Below are 19,970 nucleotides of genomic sequence, written 5' to 3'. Positions count from 1 at the left end.
AAACCATTGCCAGCAGCTCGAGGGTGGTCATCCTACCCCTCTACTCAGCCCTGGGGAGGCTACATCTGGAGTATTGTGTCCAGTTCTGGGCTCCTTAGTACAAGAGAGACATGGAGCTCCTGGAGTGGGTTCAGCGAAGGGCAATAAGAGAGCATCTCTTATGAAGAAAGGCTGCCTATCACATGGGGTTGAAACTTGATGATATTTAAGGTCCCTTCCAATCGAAACCATTCTGTGATTCAGATGGTGTTAGTCTTAGATGTGTAAACATGCTTTGAAATACAAATTTCTCATTGTGTGGATCTGGTTGGAGTTAAAATGTGTCTTGGGCTTAACTCTATCAGCTAACTTTTTAATTTGATATGAATGTAATTCCTTGTTTCAAACTAGTTAGCATAAAAAAAGGTGTTTAAGGATTGCACACTAATCCAGCATCAGCAGTAGTCTTCAGTTGCTTATCATACAGAACATTTGTACAAGTCCTACAGTTTGCTTTCATTAGTTCATTAGCTTGCAACAGACAGGACAGAAGTACCAAAATAAACTTGAGAGCGATGTGCATTTGTTTACCCTTATTTGAAGCTTCTGGACTTTGGCAACTGTATCAATTTGTATTCTGATTCTTAAAGATGATCCTTAACTTAGACATTCATACAAAGGAAGATATGAATTGGTTGGAATTCTGGCCTTTAAAATTATTCTGTGCTTGCATGAGATACTGGCATGGCAAATTATTTTGACTGACAGATGAATATTGAAATATGATTGTAAAAAGTAAGTGAAAATGTATTTAAGGTTTTTCTCTACAAGACTGAGATATGGAGAAATCACTGATTTCAAGAAAAATACTTCCAATTAAACCTTTTCAAGCAATAAGCTTAAGCACATATGATGTTTCTCCCACAATATCAAAGTTTTCTTTTCTCTGTACTACCGATAGACTTTTTTAAAACTGGTCATCTTCATTTAGGTTGAGTTTGGTGGCTCATAAGAGACTCCAGTTTTTTGATAGTTATTTCTTCCTTGTCACATAAACTTTCAGTATTTTACTGAAAGTCATTGGATATTTTGGGTTTGCTCTTTTAATTCTCACATGCCTGTGCCTCTTTGAACGAGTAGGCAACAGCCACTTTCGGACTTTTGTACAGTTTAATCAGGAGAATCTTTCCACGAGATTTTAGAAGTAGCATATAGATCAGATTTGTCTTAATAAATGAGCAAGTCTGTTTTAACCTGTATCCAAGTTTTTAACTTCATTCTAAGGCCCTAGAATTTTTCTTCACTTTTTTCATGTTTTGATTAATTCTGTGTTTACTGTCTCGATCTTGTATCAAATAAAGCTTTTTTGTTCCTTTTACCTATTTTTCTATTACTTGCTCACCCACTTTAATCTTACCTGACCTCCTCCTCAGAAACTGTTTCCCTGCCTTGCAGTGGGGAATCTTCACATTACGTAGGCACTCTCACAGGGAGTGGCCTAATAGTTCAGAAAACTGGAATCTTATTTCTTGTGTAGACAAGAATAATCCTTCTTCAGAAGAATTCTATTCACTTCTCAGGAATTTCTTTTGCAAATTTTGTTCCAAGAAAGGATTTGTTTCTCTCTTGCTCCTTCCAAAGTATTTTATAGTCTTTAGGGGTTTGTGTTAATGGATGCTCCTCGTGCCAATACATACCATTGTAGTGGAATCTGTCAGACTTCATCTATCTATCCATCCCATCTTGCACTTGCAGTTCATATTTTGATTCTTGTGAAGCAGTTCAGTTCTCTTATTATTTGGAAAATTCTCTTTCCTTCCCATGCAGAGAATCTTCCAGCCTTTGGATGCCTCTTTTGAATAGCTTAGCTGCCTTATGGGTTCAGCAGAGTGGTCATCTGCAACTACTGCTCATTTAAACTCTCTGTTCCTTTGACCAGCTGGATTGCCAGTGTATTCCTTGCAATTTCCATTTTGAGACATTACCAATCATTAGATACTTCCAAGTAGTCAGAATTCTTGTTTCATTTTTTTCTAATTATTACAGTTTGCCTCTTCTCACATGTTTCTAGGCATGCAGAATGTGGCCTGATGATTAAGGACTGCCAAACCACTTCCTTGGTTTTTGGTGGCTAGTCTATTCTTTTTGCTTTTCTTTTGAGTCTGAGTCAATGAGACTGCCCACTTCTCATGGGAGTATCTCATACTCCAGCATCTCCCAAACTTTCTAATACTGAATGTATTTCAAGCCACAAATATTATTCCTTTGTAGCTATCAGCTTGAATATTTTGTAGAGGAAGTTGTTTCTGGCTCAGCAGAGGTATATTTAATGTGTTGTACATCCATTTCATGCCACTCTGATTCTGTATCTGCCTATCATAATTCTAAATAAAGAATTGTGTCAAAGAGATCTGTCTTGCTCTGAAAGCCACAGACAGTTTTGTTTGCTGGTCCTGTTCAGATGTAAGTGTGGTCACTTGTTTAATTACTACAGTATTCAGTTCAGCAGCATCTATGTGGTTACATGTGATGAATTCAAATTGTACAAATTCAGTAAGATGAATTTAAGTTATATAAATTCAGTAACATTCTGCACATAGACAGTCCTTTTTCACTGTCCTGACTTAGGGTCTAAAATGCTAGCTACAGAACCCTCAACAACAACAAACAAAAAACCCCCACCATAACAAAAACTCCAACCAAACAAACAAAAACTGTAGAAATTTTACGCTCCCAAGACCTTTGTATACAAGGTCTGCCGATGCTGTCTCCAAATCTTTGTTATTTGATGCAGAGCCTGCTGGTGCAGATAATTTTCTTGCTCACTCACAGTTATTTTCTTGCACTGGTAAGGTATTTTAGCGTACAAGCAGTTTGCAATTTTGTGTATGAGCGCCTTTGACTCTATCCAAAATGCTATTAACTTTGTAAGAATATTGTAATTTCCTAATGAAGATAAGACTGTGAACATCTGGTAGTTCCTTTCACAAAATCCTAATTGGAGCATTTCTTAGAAGCATAGTTTGAGATACTACTCAGTAGACATTCCTATCCTCTTTTATTGTTTAAGCATTTAATGGTATCAGAAGTAGACTCAGCTATAAGAATGTAATTGGACACAGCCCTTTACTAAAGCATATTTATCTTAAATACATGTTTAAACATAAAATTTTAGTAGGGTTTTGTTCCAGAAAGGGAATTTATGAAGTGATGAAGAGCAAAAGTGTTTGTAAAAACCCATCTCAATTTTCTTTCTAAACTTTAATCAGCAGTGCTATGAAGCCTAGTAGTAATAAAACTACATGTTTTTTAAGAATTACTTTACATTAGTGACTTCTGTTTAAAAAATTTTTTTTCTAAGAATTCTAAGGGGTTGGATAATATTCCTTTTTCTCTTGTTTACTCAGCTTTCGCTCTGTTGAATAAAATGGCTCTATGAATTCAGTAGTTTCGGTTATTAGGGGTTTTGTGCATAAACTCCCCAATATGACTCTCCTTCCCCAACATTTTTAGATGGTTTCCATGCTTTCTATGTACAGCATAAAATAAGAGAGTATAATGCTCAAAAGAGGATTGAGAAGACAAATGTCCCATTTTATGTCCTTGATATACCAGAACATGCTGAAGGCTTAGTTTGTACAGGTTGTCCTCAGTTTTCATTGTATAAGGCAGCTGTGAAGCTAAGTAAACGTCATGTTTGGTGGTTATTTTTATTGGTAGTCAGATGTTTAAATCTGCAATTGGTTATAATGACCTGCAAAGATAGGTGATCTATTATTACACATGCTAAAGGCTATCATTCGTTTCTCGTGTTGTTTTGGACTGTCAGACTAAGACTTGGCAAAGTCACCATGTGACAGTTTCACTTTACATCTGTCACTGCAGTCTCACTAAGTAGATGGTGTACAATCTCTTTGCCTTGGTTTTAAATGTAAAATACATAGGCCATCAAAAATGTGAACACAGGTACATAAAGTAAAAGTTGAAGTAAAGTAAATGGATTTAGGACTTCACAAACAATTAATTGTGAACTTCTGGTATTGCTTTGGAAGGAACAGTTTGAAAAACCAGAAAGTTGTATTCAGTAACTAATTTCTTCACCTCTTAATTCTACAGCGTTTTGAGCTTCAAGATTCAGAAAACCACTTGATTCCCAGAAAGATTACTAAAGTAGAAAGTGTACATGGAAACAAACCCTTCAAAGCTGATGTAACTGTCCAAATTGGTGAAAAAGAAGTGACATTCCAGGTATGAATTTATATTCATCAAACCATAATATGTTTTTAAAAATCAGTAACTTGTTTTCATCAAGAATTTGACACTTACACTTGATACTGAAAGTAATTTGAATTTTTTTTAATACATGATATTTACTGGAAATGCATTTAGATATTGGAATATTAGTTTATGAATATACAAGATTTTATTTCTAGATAAACTCATACTTCCATGTGAATCATTACAGTTTGGATTAAAAAAAAAGCCTCTGAATTTCTTTTTTTTTTTAATTGGATTAGAATAGCAGAGAGTACTTATGATGCTCTTGATGCTGCTTTCCCTTTTTCTTTTAGTAAAAACAATAGTCTGTCTTTGTTTACACTTCAAATAAAATCTAATGAGTGCTTGGTAATGTTCTGACACAGGATGTTGGAAAAGTGGAACAAAGTAATCACATCAAATATGATTAGTTTGAGTTTCTTCCAATGAAGTTTATGACCTGCTAGGTAGTGAAATAAGTTCTTATTCAGGAAACAGATGCTGATCTGAGAATTTGAAGTTAATGTTGAAATTGGAGAGTCTAGAGAGTCTGTAAAGGTGAATTAGTGTGAGTCAGAGAGATCACAGTAACATTGGTGAGGAATATCCTCAGAGAGTTTGTACCATGACAAAGTTAAAAGGGGAACAACAGCAAATGGGAATTTTTCAGGAAAAGGTGAATCTGTAGGAATCTGATTCAACTCTTTTCTGAGGCAAAGATTTTTGTTTTCATTTGACATATAGGTGATGCCTTCTGAAAGTATGTCTACAGAATGTCTCTGGGAACAGGAGGGCATAAGAAGTTTGCAGATGAAACAGTTATCAGACTAGAGCAGGAAGTGGAAACAGAGCAAGTGCCTTAATGTGGTGAAACTCTCCAAGGTTCTGGTCAAAGTAGCTCCTTCAGATTTTCACAATACTAATTGCTCTTTCTCTTCTGTATTTCTCTGATGAGCAGTGAATATTGTTTTTTTTTATTTTGTCTCTAGCACGAAAAGCCTAAAGTTCTTCGCAGACCCCAAAGGTGCAATTGTATTGATTCACATTTTGTTAATCTTTTTCATGAAGTGTGGACAAAGGAGATGTGAAGGACTTTGTCTATCAGAAATTATATGATTAAATTTTGTGACAGTGACAATTCCAAGTTTGATGGATGACAATTATCAACAAAATATTACAGTAGTTTTGGACAAGTGTCACCTAGTCTACACAAAGCCTAGCATTATCATGGTGTAGCTTATTTAGGATTATGATTCTTTTTTTTCTTATAGGTTCCAGCTGGAACTGGACTGTTAAAAAATCATCCTCGATCAGATACTTTCATAAGGACTTCCAGCCATAATCAACTGTTGGCAGAAATGATGCAATCCCATATGGTTAAAGATATGTGCTTAATTGGAGGAAAAGTAAGAATTTAAATTTCAATTCTCCCCCTTTCCTCATGATCCTTAGAATGTAATCTAATTCTTATTTTTTTACTTTTTAGGGCTGTGGCAAAACTGTTATTGCTAAGGAGTTTGCTGATATACTGGGATATAGCATAGAACCTATCATGCTTTACCAGGTAAGGAAACTATCTGCTGATGATCATGCTTTAAATATGATCTCAAGTATAATACACAGACCTCAATTCTTTGTGTATACTGTTCTTCTCAATCAGTGACTTTAAAAGCTGCAGCTATGTTCATAAAACATAGGTTAAAACATGGGTTAAAACAATAAAGGAAGCAAAGATTTCAATGATAGCAAAGTCTTCTGATCATTATAGAGCATTTTTTACTCTCTGTGTTAGAATGCTCAAGTCTCTTCTTACTGCAGACCAAAATAGAGGGAGTACAGTGCAGCAATATAGATAGTGCAATGTTATTACATATAAACTGATCCTGATACTGCTTTCCTTCAATTTTATTGAGTTCATTGTGAATGTGAAAGAGATAATCTAAGTAAAATGTATAGTGAATCATCTAACACAATGGTCTTCTTGCCACAGAGAACTGACAACTCATTCTGTGCTTTGACATTTAATGTTGTAAAGAAAACTTTGTCTTTTGTGTCTTCTCCTTTTTGGATTTTTTTTTTCCATTTTGAAGTATGTTTCCTGCCTTTGGGTCAGAGTAGTGACCACTGTAGTTCATGCATGTTGAATGCCTCTGGAAGACCTTTTGTAGTTCCTTTTTTGTTCTTCTTGGTCTATATGCCATTTAATCTTATAATGAAATTCTGCAATATCAGCACAATTTTTATATAGTTATGGCAGATAATTTCTTTTTGTTATTAAGAATGCACCATGGGGTTTATGTTTCTGGGGAATTTTTTAAAAGTTATTCTTCATGTAACATAGGCTTAATCTTTGGTTTTTTTATGTGTCTCCTCTGTCAAGATATCCTAATATCCTCTTATATTTTTTTTTTTTTTTTCTGATGCGCAAGATGTGGAATTTTAATCAATATTATAAATTCAGTGCCTTTTCTTTTTTTATATTTATGTTTAATCTGATTACAATTGTGGTGGGACTGCATTGCAGTAGAGATTAGAAGTTGAAGTTCCATGTGTAAAAATATTGCATCCTATAAATGAAAAACAAGGACTGGTGTTTAAATGCAATATATACATATTGTATTCAATGAATATTAACTTCATTATTCATAGATACTATAGCAAACAGACAGTAGTCTTCCATCCTTAACCTAATTGATGCTAATTTATTTATGTTGTGTCTTAGTACAAGTGTGGCTTTCAAGATAAATTTGGGGTGAAGTGTGTGCTAACATAGTTTGAGACATGCACAGGCAGTTGACATAGTTGCCTTAAAATTTAGCTGCATTTTTTAGCTGCATGTGTTGGAAGAAGACATTTACAGTAATTTAAAAAGTAAGGGCAGTGTGAATGTTTTTACTGAGTAAATTGTAAAGTTTTTATTGAAAAAGATTAACATATAAGTAGTAGTAGTGGTTCCGGGGGATTAGATATGTAGAGTAATAAGGGAAAGAAGATTTTGGAGTTGTCTGTTGTCTTGGAGTATGATAAACAAGGCACAGCAGGGCTGCTGTACATTTAGGGTTTTTCCCTTGTATTTCATCTGAATAGTGCTTCAGACTTTCTCACAGCACTAGAGGTGTTGAGTTTTTTTGCAAACCCAAGCTCTGTCATAGCCAAGCCATGTCATAGCCAGTGGTCACTCAGTACATGTTTGGAAAGAACTGTCTGTCTTAGACTGTAATACACTCTAACCTCATGGCATAAACTGAAAAATTACAAGATTTAAAAGTAGAATTCAATAATTTGCTAGCTTTTCACATGGAGAGAGATCAAGTGTAAGGTTTTCTCCATAACCTTGAGGAATGGAAATATTCAAATAAAATATGAAGTCAAGAGTCTCGTATGACCTTTTGACTCAAAATACACCAAATATCACAAGATTTACAATTGTGAGTGATAATTGACAATGCTGCAGGGAAACATTAACATCAGATTTAATGCAGTATATTGGTCTCTTTCTTCCGTCCTTTTCTACTTTACATTTTTCCCAGACAGCATGGAGACCTCCAAAGGAAGAAATGGCAGTGGTATCTGATTTGGAAGTATAATGGCATGTGGGGAGAGACACTGACAGAACTGGGTGATGAGGCTGAAGGGTTGAAATAGAAAAAAAGTGAGAGAATATAGAAAAGACAAATACTGATGATGATGATAATGAGAAAAGGCAGTCTATTTTATGTTTTCTTGCACTGTTGAGAACCTCCCCAGACAGGATCCCACTACTTTTCCTTCCCCCTATGTGGCTTCAGATGATAAGGGCACAGACTTTGAAACTCTATCTGCGTAGCTGGAGTCAGACAGATGACTTCTGCCCTTTTCCAATGCTTTAACTTTACATGGTCAGGTGTGAGCAGATTTGGGTTCCAAAGCTACATATCCTCATCAATGCAATGTTACATTTATAGTAATATACTTGGATTCCCAGCAGCACCTATTATCTTTTGTATAGTGGTCTACTAAGATAAATGTATAGTTTCTGAGCCAGAACTGAGTGTGTCCAGCCAATATGCGTACTTCTCTCTGTACTTGTCACTGTAAACATATTTTTAAATCATCCCAGGAAAATAACTTTTGCAGCTTGAGAAACCTGCTAAAGGACAAGCACACCCTAACCCTGGATTTGTTGCACACAATATTGGCTATTCACCAGCAAAATAGACAACTATTTGGTTAAAAACATGGCCACTGTTTTTCAACTTCCTACCTTTAATTAGTATGGCTGTGATGAATATGAGCAGAAGACTTCCTTTTTGGAGGCATATGAGCAGAGCTGACAGTGGAACTATTTGTTTAGTAAACATCTTTCTTTCAAAGGGATCTGTAATTCCTACAAAAATAAAATCTAGGCAAAGGATTTGAAGTATTTCCCACGGAAGTAACCTTTCCTTCAGTTTCACCAGGGTTTGATCAAGTTCAAAGGGCAAAGGGGTTTTACAGAGAGGCTTTTGGTGATGCCAGACAATATCACTGAAGCAAACAAATGACTGTGAGCTGCTTGTTCACTATAAATTCCTGTGTAGCCAAGTCAACGTGAGATCCACATGTGTAGATGTTTCCTAATATGTAATATGTTACATAAACTCAATAGTTTTCACAAGAAGCAGTGTATAAAAATATTATTGAATGTATCTGAGCTATAAATAGAATTTCCAAATGCATTCGTTTTTCTCAAAATATGTAATAACGTATCAGGACTTTGCATAGCAAAGTAATAGGATAATTTAATGACAACAGGTGTTAAGTTCATATACTAATTCAGCAATGAAGACTATGAAAAGTTTGATAATGCTGTAAATCTAGCATTTTTTTTTCTACTTTGATTCAAAAGAGCATCTTTTTGTTTCTTTTTTTTCCGAGAGACATCATATTGTCCTAAATCCATTTCAAAAATTAAGGAGGTTTTTATTTGTCCTGTGGTTCATTTTTATTTTCCAGTGATTTCTGCAGGCACAAAAATGAGTAGTGGGGCACTTACTCTTGATCTGAAGCAATAGCACTGTTTTTCTTCAGGCTCTGTGAAGAAATGAATTCTTGGATTTTTTTATATATGTATGATCTTTACTTTTAATATTTGCTTCATCATTCTTTGCATCTGAAGTTGGTTTAAGGGTTTGAAAAGTGTGAAAAGGCCTATCTCTCTATATTGATTTTATAAAAAAACCCAACTCTAAAAGCTTTTATGTTGTGAGATGAGAATCAAATTTACCTAAACCAAACCTTTTGAGAACCTAGATCATCATATACTAATAGCTGGCTCAGAGAACAGTTCCTGTCTCATTTGTGATATCTGACATCAGTATACAGATTTCTCATTATATGCAATTCCGTGTAGGCAAATTGCTGAGAAAGGAAACTCATCCTGATTAGGAAAGGTTTGTTTTTAATTTGTCTCTTAATGCAGATAAGCAACAGTAAATGAGGAGCAGCAGCCAGCTAGTTCTTTGTGGACTGTATCTAAGGAACTTTTAGTTTAAATAGCATAAAATATAAGATTTTCTCCTCCCAGAGTTTCAGAGGGAAAAAAAGTAACAGTCAGACTTATAACAGTTTTCCAGCAACTTGCTCCTTTTCTTCTGCAGCAAAAACAGTCTTTGTGTACTGAGATGTTTTTGTTTCTAGGACTTTTTTTATTTGTATGACCTCATAATTTTTCTTTACAAAATCCTTCCAATTTTGTATTTGAGAAAGACTAACAAATGATGAGTGCAAGTTGGCGTGAAAAGCAGGAAACTTAGATTTTTCACCTCATAATTGCCAAGAACATGATTAGTACTGTGAGCCATGAAGAATGCCTAGGTTGGAGGCTTGTATTGGTATAGCTGCTAAAAGGGAATGGAACAGAAGTTACCCTACTTGTTTTCTCTCCTAAACGTCCTTTTTTCCCCCCTGAATACAAGCTATTTTAGAAAATAAACAATGCAGTGTAAACCACTTAAGTTACAATGACTGTTACAAATTAAAATAAACTTTTTGTTTATATGGCAATATATTGTTGCCATTGCTTTGTCCAAAATAAGAGGCAAAATTAATTCTTATTCTCCCCTCCAAAGGGAGGCATTTTTCAGTATTAGAGTATTCTAAGACTATTTTTAATATCACGTATGAAATTATTTGAATAAAATTTATTAAAAATTGGGTAAGAGTGAATAAATAAAAACAATAAGTCACCTGGCAAGTACTTAGCCATAAAATAAGTCCTTTACAAAAACTGCAGGTGTTAGCAACGATATTTCTTTTAATGTGTCCCTAAATTGAATAATATTCAACCATTCAAATCACAATATAAATATTATTTTATATTTCAGAAAATATCTTGCAGCAAAATACACTTCTGAGTTTATCTCCAGAAAATTAATGCATGGTTCTCAAGTGTTGTTGGAATTAGAGATGGACATGCTATATAGCATACTAGGCTCTCAGTCAATTCATATTCTATGCTGTTTCATTTCTCTAGAGATGAAATAGTTCTCTGAATTATAAAACGTGTGTTAGTTAATTATTCAGTTACAGCATTTACTAGCTGCAGAATCCAGTTCCTATGCAAGTCCTGAAAACACAGGATTGATAAAAATGTTTCATATTATAGTTTTAGTCTAAATAATAGAAAAGAGCAAACACAGCAGTAAAACGACAGAAATGCAACAATAAATATATGGTAAGGTTTTGAGGATTTGAATGTGAGACTTTAAATTTTACAAATGTGGAAGCACCGAAGGAACGAGACTTTGTCCTGTTATTTTAGGGCTTTTAAGGAAATATAGAAAGAGGAAATGATTCAGGGCAGCATATGACGTAATATATTCTATTTTTATTCTTTAAAGTTCAAAGGGTTTGTAGTTGTGAAAAGTACATATGCAAAAGCTATAGCTACATAAAAAATATATTCTCATCTGATTTTAGGTTAAATTGTGTTAACAGCACAGCTCAAGGAAGGAATTTAATCTTCCAGGTCACAAAACTACTATTATGTCTTTGTTACTCTAGTGCTTACCTATTCTAATGGAACATATAAAATATGTTTGCTAGAGGATATAATAGATTTTGCCTTTGATTTTGTTCTATCCCTTAAGCATTATTTTGTGATATGCTATGTACTTTTGATATTATGTGTGTTAATGTCTTCTTTCTTACCCTTGTCTATTTTTCTGTCATGCTTCCACTGCATTTTCCTGCTGAGAGGTGGAATATCATGCTGTGTTCAAGATTAATGATGAAATCTTTGCTCGAAATTATTCTTGTTTGTTCCAGGTGTAAAGTACTGCCCCCTTCTGTACACAGAGCTGTGTACAAGTTGTCATATGCTGGTATTGTGTTAAAGGGGCAGGCTGGGGGAGTAAGGCTTTTGTTCTTGTTTCAAAGAGGTGACATTGGCAAGAACTAGAAATTCCAAAGACTGTTTAACATTTTGTGTGTAGATTTGTGTGTGTGTTTCTAATCCTATTTGTAAAAGTAACTGAAGATTTCCTGCTAATCTTCCATGGGTATATCCTTAAGGAAGAACAAAAAGCAGTTTTTTAAGGAGAAAGCATGTACCCGTAAATTAAAAAAATAGAGCATGAGCATAAATATATTCTTCTGATGAATTGATGCTTACAGGATATGACGGCTAGAGACTTGCTACAGCAAAGGTATACTCTTCCTAATGGAGACACTGCTTGGAGACCCTCGCCACTTGTTACTGCAGCTCTGGAAGGAAAGCTTGTTATTCTTGATGGCATTCATCGAATTAACCCTGGCACTCTAGCTGTACTTCAAAGGTCAGGATGTGAGCACAACTAAGTTGGGTGCATGTGATATGTTTGTTGAGTGCATACATACTGAGAAGTTAAGTTCTTCTGGTGAATATGGCTTTATAACTTCAAGAATACTGTAACGATCAAGCTGAGTGTTAAAGTTTCGTTGAATATGTAAAGTTCATTTTTTTACATAATTAAAAGCAGAAGCAATTATTTCATTTTTTATAAGTCTAAAATAATACAGGAAATTTAAGTCTGTTTTAACTATGGAATGTAAGTCTGAATTTTTGAATGAGATAGTTTTTACTCTAAAATTATGAAATCTAAAAATCAGTAATATTTGCACAGTGATCTGAACATGCAAGATGTCAAAAAAATTTTAATACTTTGAGTGCATTCTGCTTCTAAATAATATGTGATCATTACAATTATATGTAAGAGTATACTTTATATTGATTGCAAAGAACTGTTTCTAAACATTATTCCATAATTCAATAAAAAATTAGTTAAACTTTGCAGAACAGAAACAGTAATAGCAAATACTATGCTAATAATAATCTATAATGTCAGGTCAATTTTTTCTGCTGTTTCATATGCCTGCATCATATACTGCCTTTTGTAAACGTAAAGGACATCTTGAGCTTTAAAACAGGTTGTAGCAAAAACATTTTGTGCTTTCTGTTATTATATATATGCAGAAGGGCAGAAGAGAGAATTCTACTTGCCTGTGTTTTTGCTTTGTCATCAGTTTAGCTTTTCCATTATGATTTTTTCTTCTGACGTGTGCATGCGTTATAGCTAATCAACTTCTGCCTACGAAAAAATAAAAGCTAGGTCTGTATGTATGTTAATCATTAAAGCCAGCTGAAAGATATCTCTTCAAGAAACAAAAGAAAAGTATATTACTTGGTACAAGCATAACAAAGCAGCTGTTTCATGCCATTTATGCACACTACTCTGGTAAGAAGGATGGCTTTTATTTTTTGCATTCTTACCATATCTGTTTAAACTAAGTTAACTGACTATGTGCTAAAACTTATGCATGTTATTTTACCTCCATGTGTGGATGCATCTGAAGTTGTTATAACTTTTTCTTTTTCTGTGGCCCATATTGACTGAGATAGCTTTTAAAAAAACATGTGGAGTTATAGATATTTTAAGAATTAATCAGTGGCTAGCTAGAGCTTATTCTTTATTTTCAGACTAGTACATGACAGAGAACTGACTCTGTATGACGGCACCAGATTGTTAAGGAAAGATAGATATCAAAACTTAAAAGAAGAATTACAGCTCTCTGATGAAAAACTGCACGAAAGGTAAAGTATCAGCTACAACTATGGAAGCAAACAGCATTTCATTTTTTTCATTTTTTTAATAAAAAACTGCAAAATGCTTTTCTATTGAACAGATACCTTCTAATCACTAGGAGAAACATCTTTTAAACATCAGATTCCTTGTGAGCTCTATTTCTTTTTGTGACATGGGAAAATTATATCCTGTTTAGAGTGCTTGAACTAGAAGGAAAACATTCAATATCCTTTAAGAGAAGCAGTTAGAAATTGAAGAGAAATTTTAAGTACATCCAAAAATAGATATAAAGCTATATGATATTTAGTTTTTGGAACATTTTATTAAAAGCCTTGGAAAATAAAGCTAAGTTGAAATTAAATACTACTTGTTACATTCTTTTGCCTCATTAGCTAGAAAGCTGGTATTTAATTTACAACTAATATGGGGCAGGAAATCCTAAGGATGGGTTGGGACCCATTTTGCTTATTCTTTTTGTTCCTTCATTTCCACTTGTCTGCCAGAAACATTCCACAGATAGAAATGTTTTCTAGTCCTCTGAGGCCATATTTGATACATAGTCAAACACTGCTGACCAATTCTAGTTTATGTTGAGAGTATGTCAAAACAAATGCAATCTAATATTCAGTAATATATAAGGAGCTAAACATATTGTGATTCTGAAATGGATCTACCATCTGAAAAAACAGTTGAAGTTTTATGTCAGATGTCCGTGCTCATATTAATGCTGCATGCTGTGTGCATGCCCACTATGAAGAGGCCTCATTGGTTCTAGTTCATGATGTACTACTCAGTTTCTCTCAATTATCTCACTGAATCTGATTTTTTTCTTTGACCTCCTTTATAGTCCACACTTTTCTTTTACTAGTTGGTTTTTTATTTCTGGTTCCCTTTTTGATCAAAATACTGTGGGGTTTAAAAAAAAAAAAAAAAGGACCAAAAAATGCACTACAAAACCAACCAAACAACCAAACTTCATTTTAAGCCTTCTACTTTTTTGTAGGTGTGGTGTAATCTAAGCCTACTTTTTGCAAATTCTGTCCACTCTGCTGGGACAATACACTTAGCTAGATGGTCATTTCCTGCATTTGTTTTATTTGAGTGAAGAACTGTATATCAGGGAAGTGTTCTGTTTATTGGGACTTTAGGCATAGACTTTGAAAGAGCAGTAAAAAAGCTCCAAGGGCCCATTTAGGTTGGTATCCCAACTTTGCAGTGGACTCTGTACTTCCAAATGTATCAATTGTGTAAGGCTCCTCCCTGCTTCATGTTCATGGTCTTGTCCAAGGTGCTTTCAGGCAGAATGGCAGTAGCTGTACTGTTTTGCTTACTGCCTGGGACCCTTTATTTCATTGCCAATATATTCCAAAAACCTAGACAATGAATCGCACATTCATCTTCAGTACTGCCCCTCTTACTGGATCAAATGTCTTTCACAAGAATAGAGCTTTACATCTGGATTCTGCGTCTCCGTTATAACTGTGGCTGTTTTGGCAATGGACTCCCTTTAACCTTCATTAGCTGTTAAATCATGAGAACTGTCCAGGCTATCTTCTTCAATCATTGTTCTGCAGACCATTCTTACTGTGTCACCTCTGAATCTACTTTCCTTTCTTTCAGTCTCATTGAGTAACCTGATGGTTCCACTGTTCTGTTCAGTGATAATTGTGCATTTGTGCATTGGTTTTGGCTATTTTGGAGGCTCCATAAGTCTTTTTTTTGGGGGGAAGGAGGGCTTTCCTTGAAAGGCTGTCTCTCTCTCCTTCAGATTGCAATGTACTGCTTTCACTTAACCACTTTAATATTTTGCAACATAGTGTTTTGTGAGTTGCTAAACTCTTAGTTATCTATTTGATTGACAGTGAGCTCTTGCTCTAATCCATAAGTGAGAGGTGTCTGCTGTATTAGGCAGGAATGAATTTCTGATTAGTACTTGGTTTTAAAAACAGACAGATACCCCAGTGTTTAGGCATGCTTGCATCTGGAAGCTTGGTGTGACCATTTAGCTCCATCTTGACTATAGATGAAAATTCTTCATCCTGAATTATCTGAAGTCCATTTTGCTGAGAATCCTGTCCTTCTCCTAGGTGAAACATTCAATCTGCTCTTGTTTTCTCTACTGACTTACTTAAAAGAAACCAGGTTAAAGTAATGCAAACATGTACGTATTTCCTTGGTTTTGGCTATGGGCTTCTTTGACATCACTGGACAGCTCCTCTCTACAGAGGGGCACTGTTCTCATGAGCCCTTGAGAAACTGAAGGTGTTCTAGGACTTCATCCTGGTTTTGGTGCCTTCCATGTTCTGTAAATGTCACTACTTTTCACTGGCTCCAGGATGTGAGTCAGTAGTTGACATCTTTGATTCTAGAACTGTATTCTTCCTTGCTACTCATCCTTTTCAGCAGTAGTTACCTGTCACTGCAAGCTTCAGTACATCCCAGTGTTGCAGAATGCTGCAGAATTAACCCTTCTCTCCAGGCACCTTCTCATCAAATGCTATCTGAGGTACTGACAGCTGATTTAATCACAGACTTTATTCATGGTGGTGCTAACCATCCCTTCTTTGCCTGCAACGTATTGCCTTGTGGAGAAGTGACACAGAGTGTGTTGTACCATGAATTTATTAGCAGATTGGCTGGGCAAATTCTTACCGGATTGCAATTGGGAGATGCTTTCTATATTGATGAGAAACATCTCTCTTGCTGCATGTCACTGACTGTGGCTAGTGGTGTTAGCTGTATTTCTGATGTTAGAGTAAGATGAAAAGACAGCTTTACTTACCCTGATTTACTAGATTTGACTAAAGTAATTTCAGTGCAATTGCTCGTTGCCAGGTCAGTGGAATTTATGATGTCATTCCCAGTTTGGACTGAATTTGCGATATTTGAGTGACATATTAAGTCTACTGGTAATTTTCCAATTAGGGAGTTCCTGTGTAAAGTGGTTTCGAGTTTTGTTTGAATCAGAGGATTATTCTGACTTTTTTTTTTTTACAAGTCCCACTTATTCAGCCTCGATTGTCATTTGTATATTGGGAATCAATATGGTACAAAGGATACATATTATCTACCTGATATCATGTGCTAATGTAGTCCTTAAGAGAAACAGAGGAAGAAACATACTGAAAGGCACATCAATGATTCACTGGAAGTGCATTCAGCTCAGCTCTGCTGTGTGTGAGTGTTCTTGATTGTAGTGACTATTTGTAATATAGTTTCCAGTGTCTTTCTTCTGTGCTACTTCTGATTGTTCATAAATGCAAAATAACTCGTTGTTACTCTCTGTTCCCTTAATTTAAGACTCACTAGTGACATGGCCAGATGCTGTTGTAGGGTACCTAAATACAAATATGTCTCTCACAGTGGAAAAGAAAAATAGATAATGCTTTATAGTAGACTACTTTGTGAATGGAATTTTAAAACAGAATTTCCATCTAAATCTGTTTTAGAGAGAAGGTGTACCATTCCTAACCAATGATCAAAAGTTCTGTAAACACTTTTTTTAGTCTCTGTTTGTAAAAGGATTTGACACACCTAAAGATTTTCCCCATTTTTAAGAAGATAAAAAATTGTGATACTAATGGAGATGTTTTAGGAGACTCCTTCTTCAGATGAGCAAGACACATTTTGGACTAGGCTTTCATGTTCCTGTATGAAAATGCTTGATATTAAAAAAATAATATTTTCCCACAGTTTTAGTGCCTTTAATTTTTAGTGCTTCAATAGTCAGAATACTCATCTGTGTAGTAGAAGAGAAAGGAGAAGAGGGTCAAGAGTTTGTTGATTTTTTTTTTTTTTTTTTTTACTAAAGGGGTGGTATTTCAGATCACACTATGGTCTAAAAAAAATCATTGAGTTATATGTTCACTATTATTTCATTACATTTCTACATCTGTATAAAAATTACCATTTTTCTAAGAAGAGCTTGAGACTGGTGAGTGCAATAGCTCTCTCAGGACTGACAAGTGCAAGCAATATGTTGCCCTTGCCCTTGATTTTGGGATACTCCTTGACCTGCTGAAAGCCTGTAAGCTACAAGGTAACTAATACTGGCCACACTGTCATTTTTCCTCTATTTTTTGTTATGCTAGTTTGGCTGTGGAGTTAAGTTAGCAAACATAGTAAGATAACATTCATTCATTTGAGGAGACTAAGAATTTTTGTTTATGAGTTTAAGGAGAAGAAAAAAAAGCAGCCCTTGAGAAAGTGACAGATGGTCCTTCAAGATATTTTACATAGAAGGAAATTATAGATGCTGATACCTTATTCATTTACCCAAACAGGTTCAGAGATTAAGAGAAAGTGTGTTCAGGTACTGTGCATATCCAAGATTTCTGCATAGAATTTCTTCTATAATCATCCATTACATCACCAAGACAGATACTGTAAAGATAGCACACAGCCTTTGCAAGACAAGCAGTGAAGTGTTTATCTCATGATGAAGTATTTTAACCTGTTTGTGTGGATATACCCCCCAGAACACGCGCACACACACACGAAGCTGTGAAGTCCTCGTTGTGGTGAGCAGAAAGGCAGCTATTATAGGAAAATTCAGAAGAAGGTATGTAATAGGATAGTTCAAAAGCTAAAAGAAGTCACTCGTAATTCATGGATGGTTTTAATGCCTTGCAGACAGTGAATTATTTGCCATGCAATTAGGTTGAAAGGGAACACACAATAGATGAGGCAAATATGAAGTGAGGCAGGGAGTGACTTTATCAAGCAATAGAATTTTTAATTGCTTACATTTTTTAGCTTTTACTTCATTTGTTGTTGAGGGGTTTGGTTTTTTCCCAGTTTAGTGAATTTTAAGATAAAGTAATTTGTTAATTTTAGACTGCGGTGAAATTTAAGAAATACAGCAAGAAAGTAACAATAGGTAATTTTGGTCCTAGTATTATAACAATTCCCAACTCATAAAAGTTGATAGAAAATGAGATTTATTAAATCATTTTACAGGAAGAGACAAACAAAAATAGTTTGGTTTTGCACAGTGGCATTAGAAATGCCATTCTGCATTGTATTTCTTTTTTTTCTGAGAAACTTCAATAGCTCGAAACCACGTGTCAATAACAAGAAAATCCTCCCCTAAAATCGCCCACACTATGTTCTGATCTGCCTCTCGAGAGCAGTGGTGGTAATCCTTGGTTGGAATTAAACAGTAATGTCAAAAGAAGGGCACTCACTTTATTGGGAGAGTGCTCTGCTGCCTGTGTTGTTAATAAATATTTGATAGAGAGAAGGATAGAGACTCTTTGCATGAATCAATTAACACCAAATCTTCCCACTGTGTTTGAGGCTCATTAATTAAAAGATGCCAGGTTTTTAACAAGATACACTTACTTGGCCTTCATTTGCAAAAAAACACAAGATTTCCTGTCATGTCAAAGATTTCTTTTCTATAAAGTACAGCTCCACATGGGAGCTCTCCATGTTATATTCCTTTAGAGTCTTGATCTATAATGTGATGGAATAACTTTGAAGCTCTTCAGTTGTGCTGATGGAAACTTTCAGAGAACTGCAGGATTGAGTAATTTGTGGCATTTGTTTTAATAATACACTTAGCTTGACATTTTCAACATTGCAAACGTCAGTCCAAACAATAGGCTTTTGAAGTAGCCAAATAGTTTTATTCATGTTTACAAACTGGATGCCCACAACAGTGATGTTGTGATATGTCCAAGTCTAAAGATTAGTCAGTGAATTTAACTGATATTACCAAATTAGCTTGCTCTGACTTTGCATCTACTCTCCTCCCACTTCTTTCTATGCTTTTCTTGGCTGTCCCCACGGTGCCCCTTGAGTTAGACAGTGACAAGGAGGTGATACAAAAGAAATGTGATTCCTTTACCAGGAAAGTTGACTACTTCTTGTGTTCTTTTATGGTATTGCAGAAGGGCTAGAATTTGATGGATTTCTGGAGGAGGGTTGTTTTTCTTCCTAGTAGTGTAGAGAAAGGCAAGTCTGTAAGTATATGTATTTATCCTATCTAGGAAATGTTTTCTTCTATAGTAAGGTTGGCTACTGTTCCCTGACCTTTTTTTATGCTTAGTGACAGTGACATTCCCATTGGTTCCTCTTTCATGTGATGTTTTCAGACATCTATTTCTATTTTTATCAATCAGGGAGTAGCTTCTAGGCTTATGACTTTCAGCTGAGAATAACTCATGCTACTGCCTTAGTTTGCTTTGATACAAGAGACTGCTGTGACTGCCCTGTTGTATCACAGGTTTATTGTTGTGACGAACAGCCAACTATGCAGTAGATTTGTTGATCTATGTCTTCAGTAATTTATAAAGAAAATGGCATGGTAGCAGCAATATAAGTTGTCTAATTAAATGTCTCTTGCTTTTTCCAAACAAACATCTATTTTAATAAAAGTACTGTAAAATTAGTTGTTGAAAACAGGCCCTCCTCGCACAATTTGACTGGCTTTTGTATCTGACTTGTTATTCTATTATTTCTTCTGCTTCTAGAGATCATGCACTTGTGCCGATTGATGAGTACCAATGAATGTCCAGTCAGAGGAGGTGAAAATATTACATAAATAAAGAAGACAAAGATACCAAAATCAAAGGCAGTGGTCTTTTAGTGCCCTAACACATCTAAAAGTTGTATATTTAAGTTTGTGTTGTAAGCTCCCGTTATCTT

The 19,970-nt window shown here is 35.1% G+C and overlaps 1 protein-coding gene across 1 annotated transcript in view; it reads left to right on the top strand.

Annotated features, from left to right (window-relative positions):
* Positions 1 to 19,970, top strand: part of VWA8 (von Willebrand factor A domain containing 8) — a 182,055-nt gene that overhangs the window by 42,177 nt on the left and 119,908 nt on the right. Inside the window, exons 10-14 of the mRNA XM_017827812.1 lie at positions 4,096 to 4,227; positions 5,508 to 5,642; positions 5,723 to 5,800; positions 11,872 to 12,032; positions 13,214 to 13,327. Coding sequence (XP_017683301.1) covers positions 4,096 to 4,227; positions 5,508 to 5,642; positions 5,723 to 5,800; positions 11,872 to 12,032; positions 13,214 to 13,327 — 620 coding nt within the window. The remainder of the gene's footprint in view (positions 1 to 4,095; positions 4,228 to 5,507; positions 5,643 to 5,722; positions 5,801 to 11,871; positions 12,033 to 13,213; positions 13,328 to 19,970) is intronic.

This window comes from Lepidothrix coronata, unplaced genomic scaffold (genome assembly GCF_001604755.1).
Source record: "Lepidothrix coronata isolate B3197 unplaced genomic scaffold, Lepidothrix_coronata-1.0 Scaffold143, whole genome shotgun sequence".
NCBI lineage: Eukaryota > Metazoa > Chordata > Aves > Passeriformes > Pipridae > Lepidothrix > Lepidothrix coronata.
The sequence above is the reverse complement of the archived record's forward strand: the minus strand, read 5'-3'. Positions and strand labels throughout refer to the sequence as shown.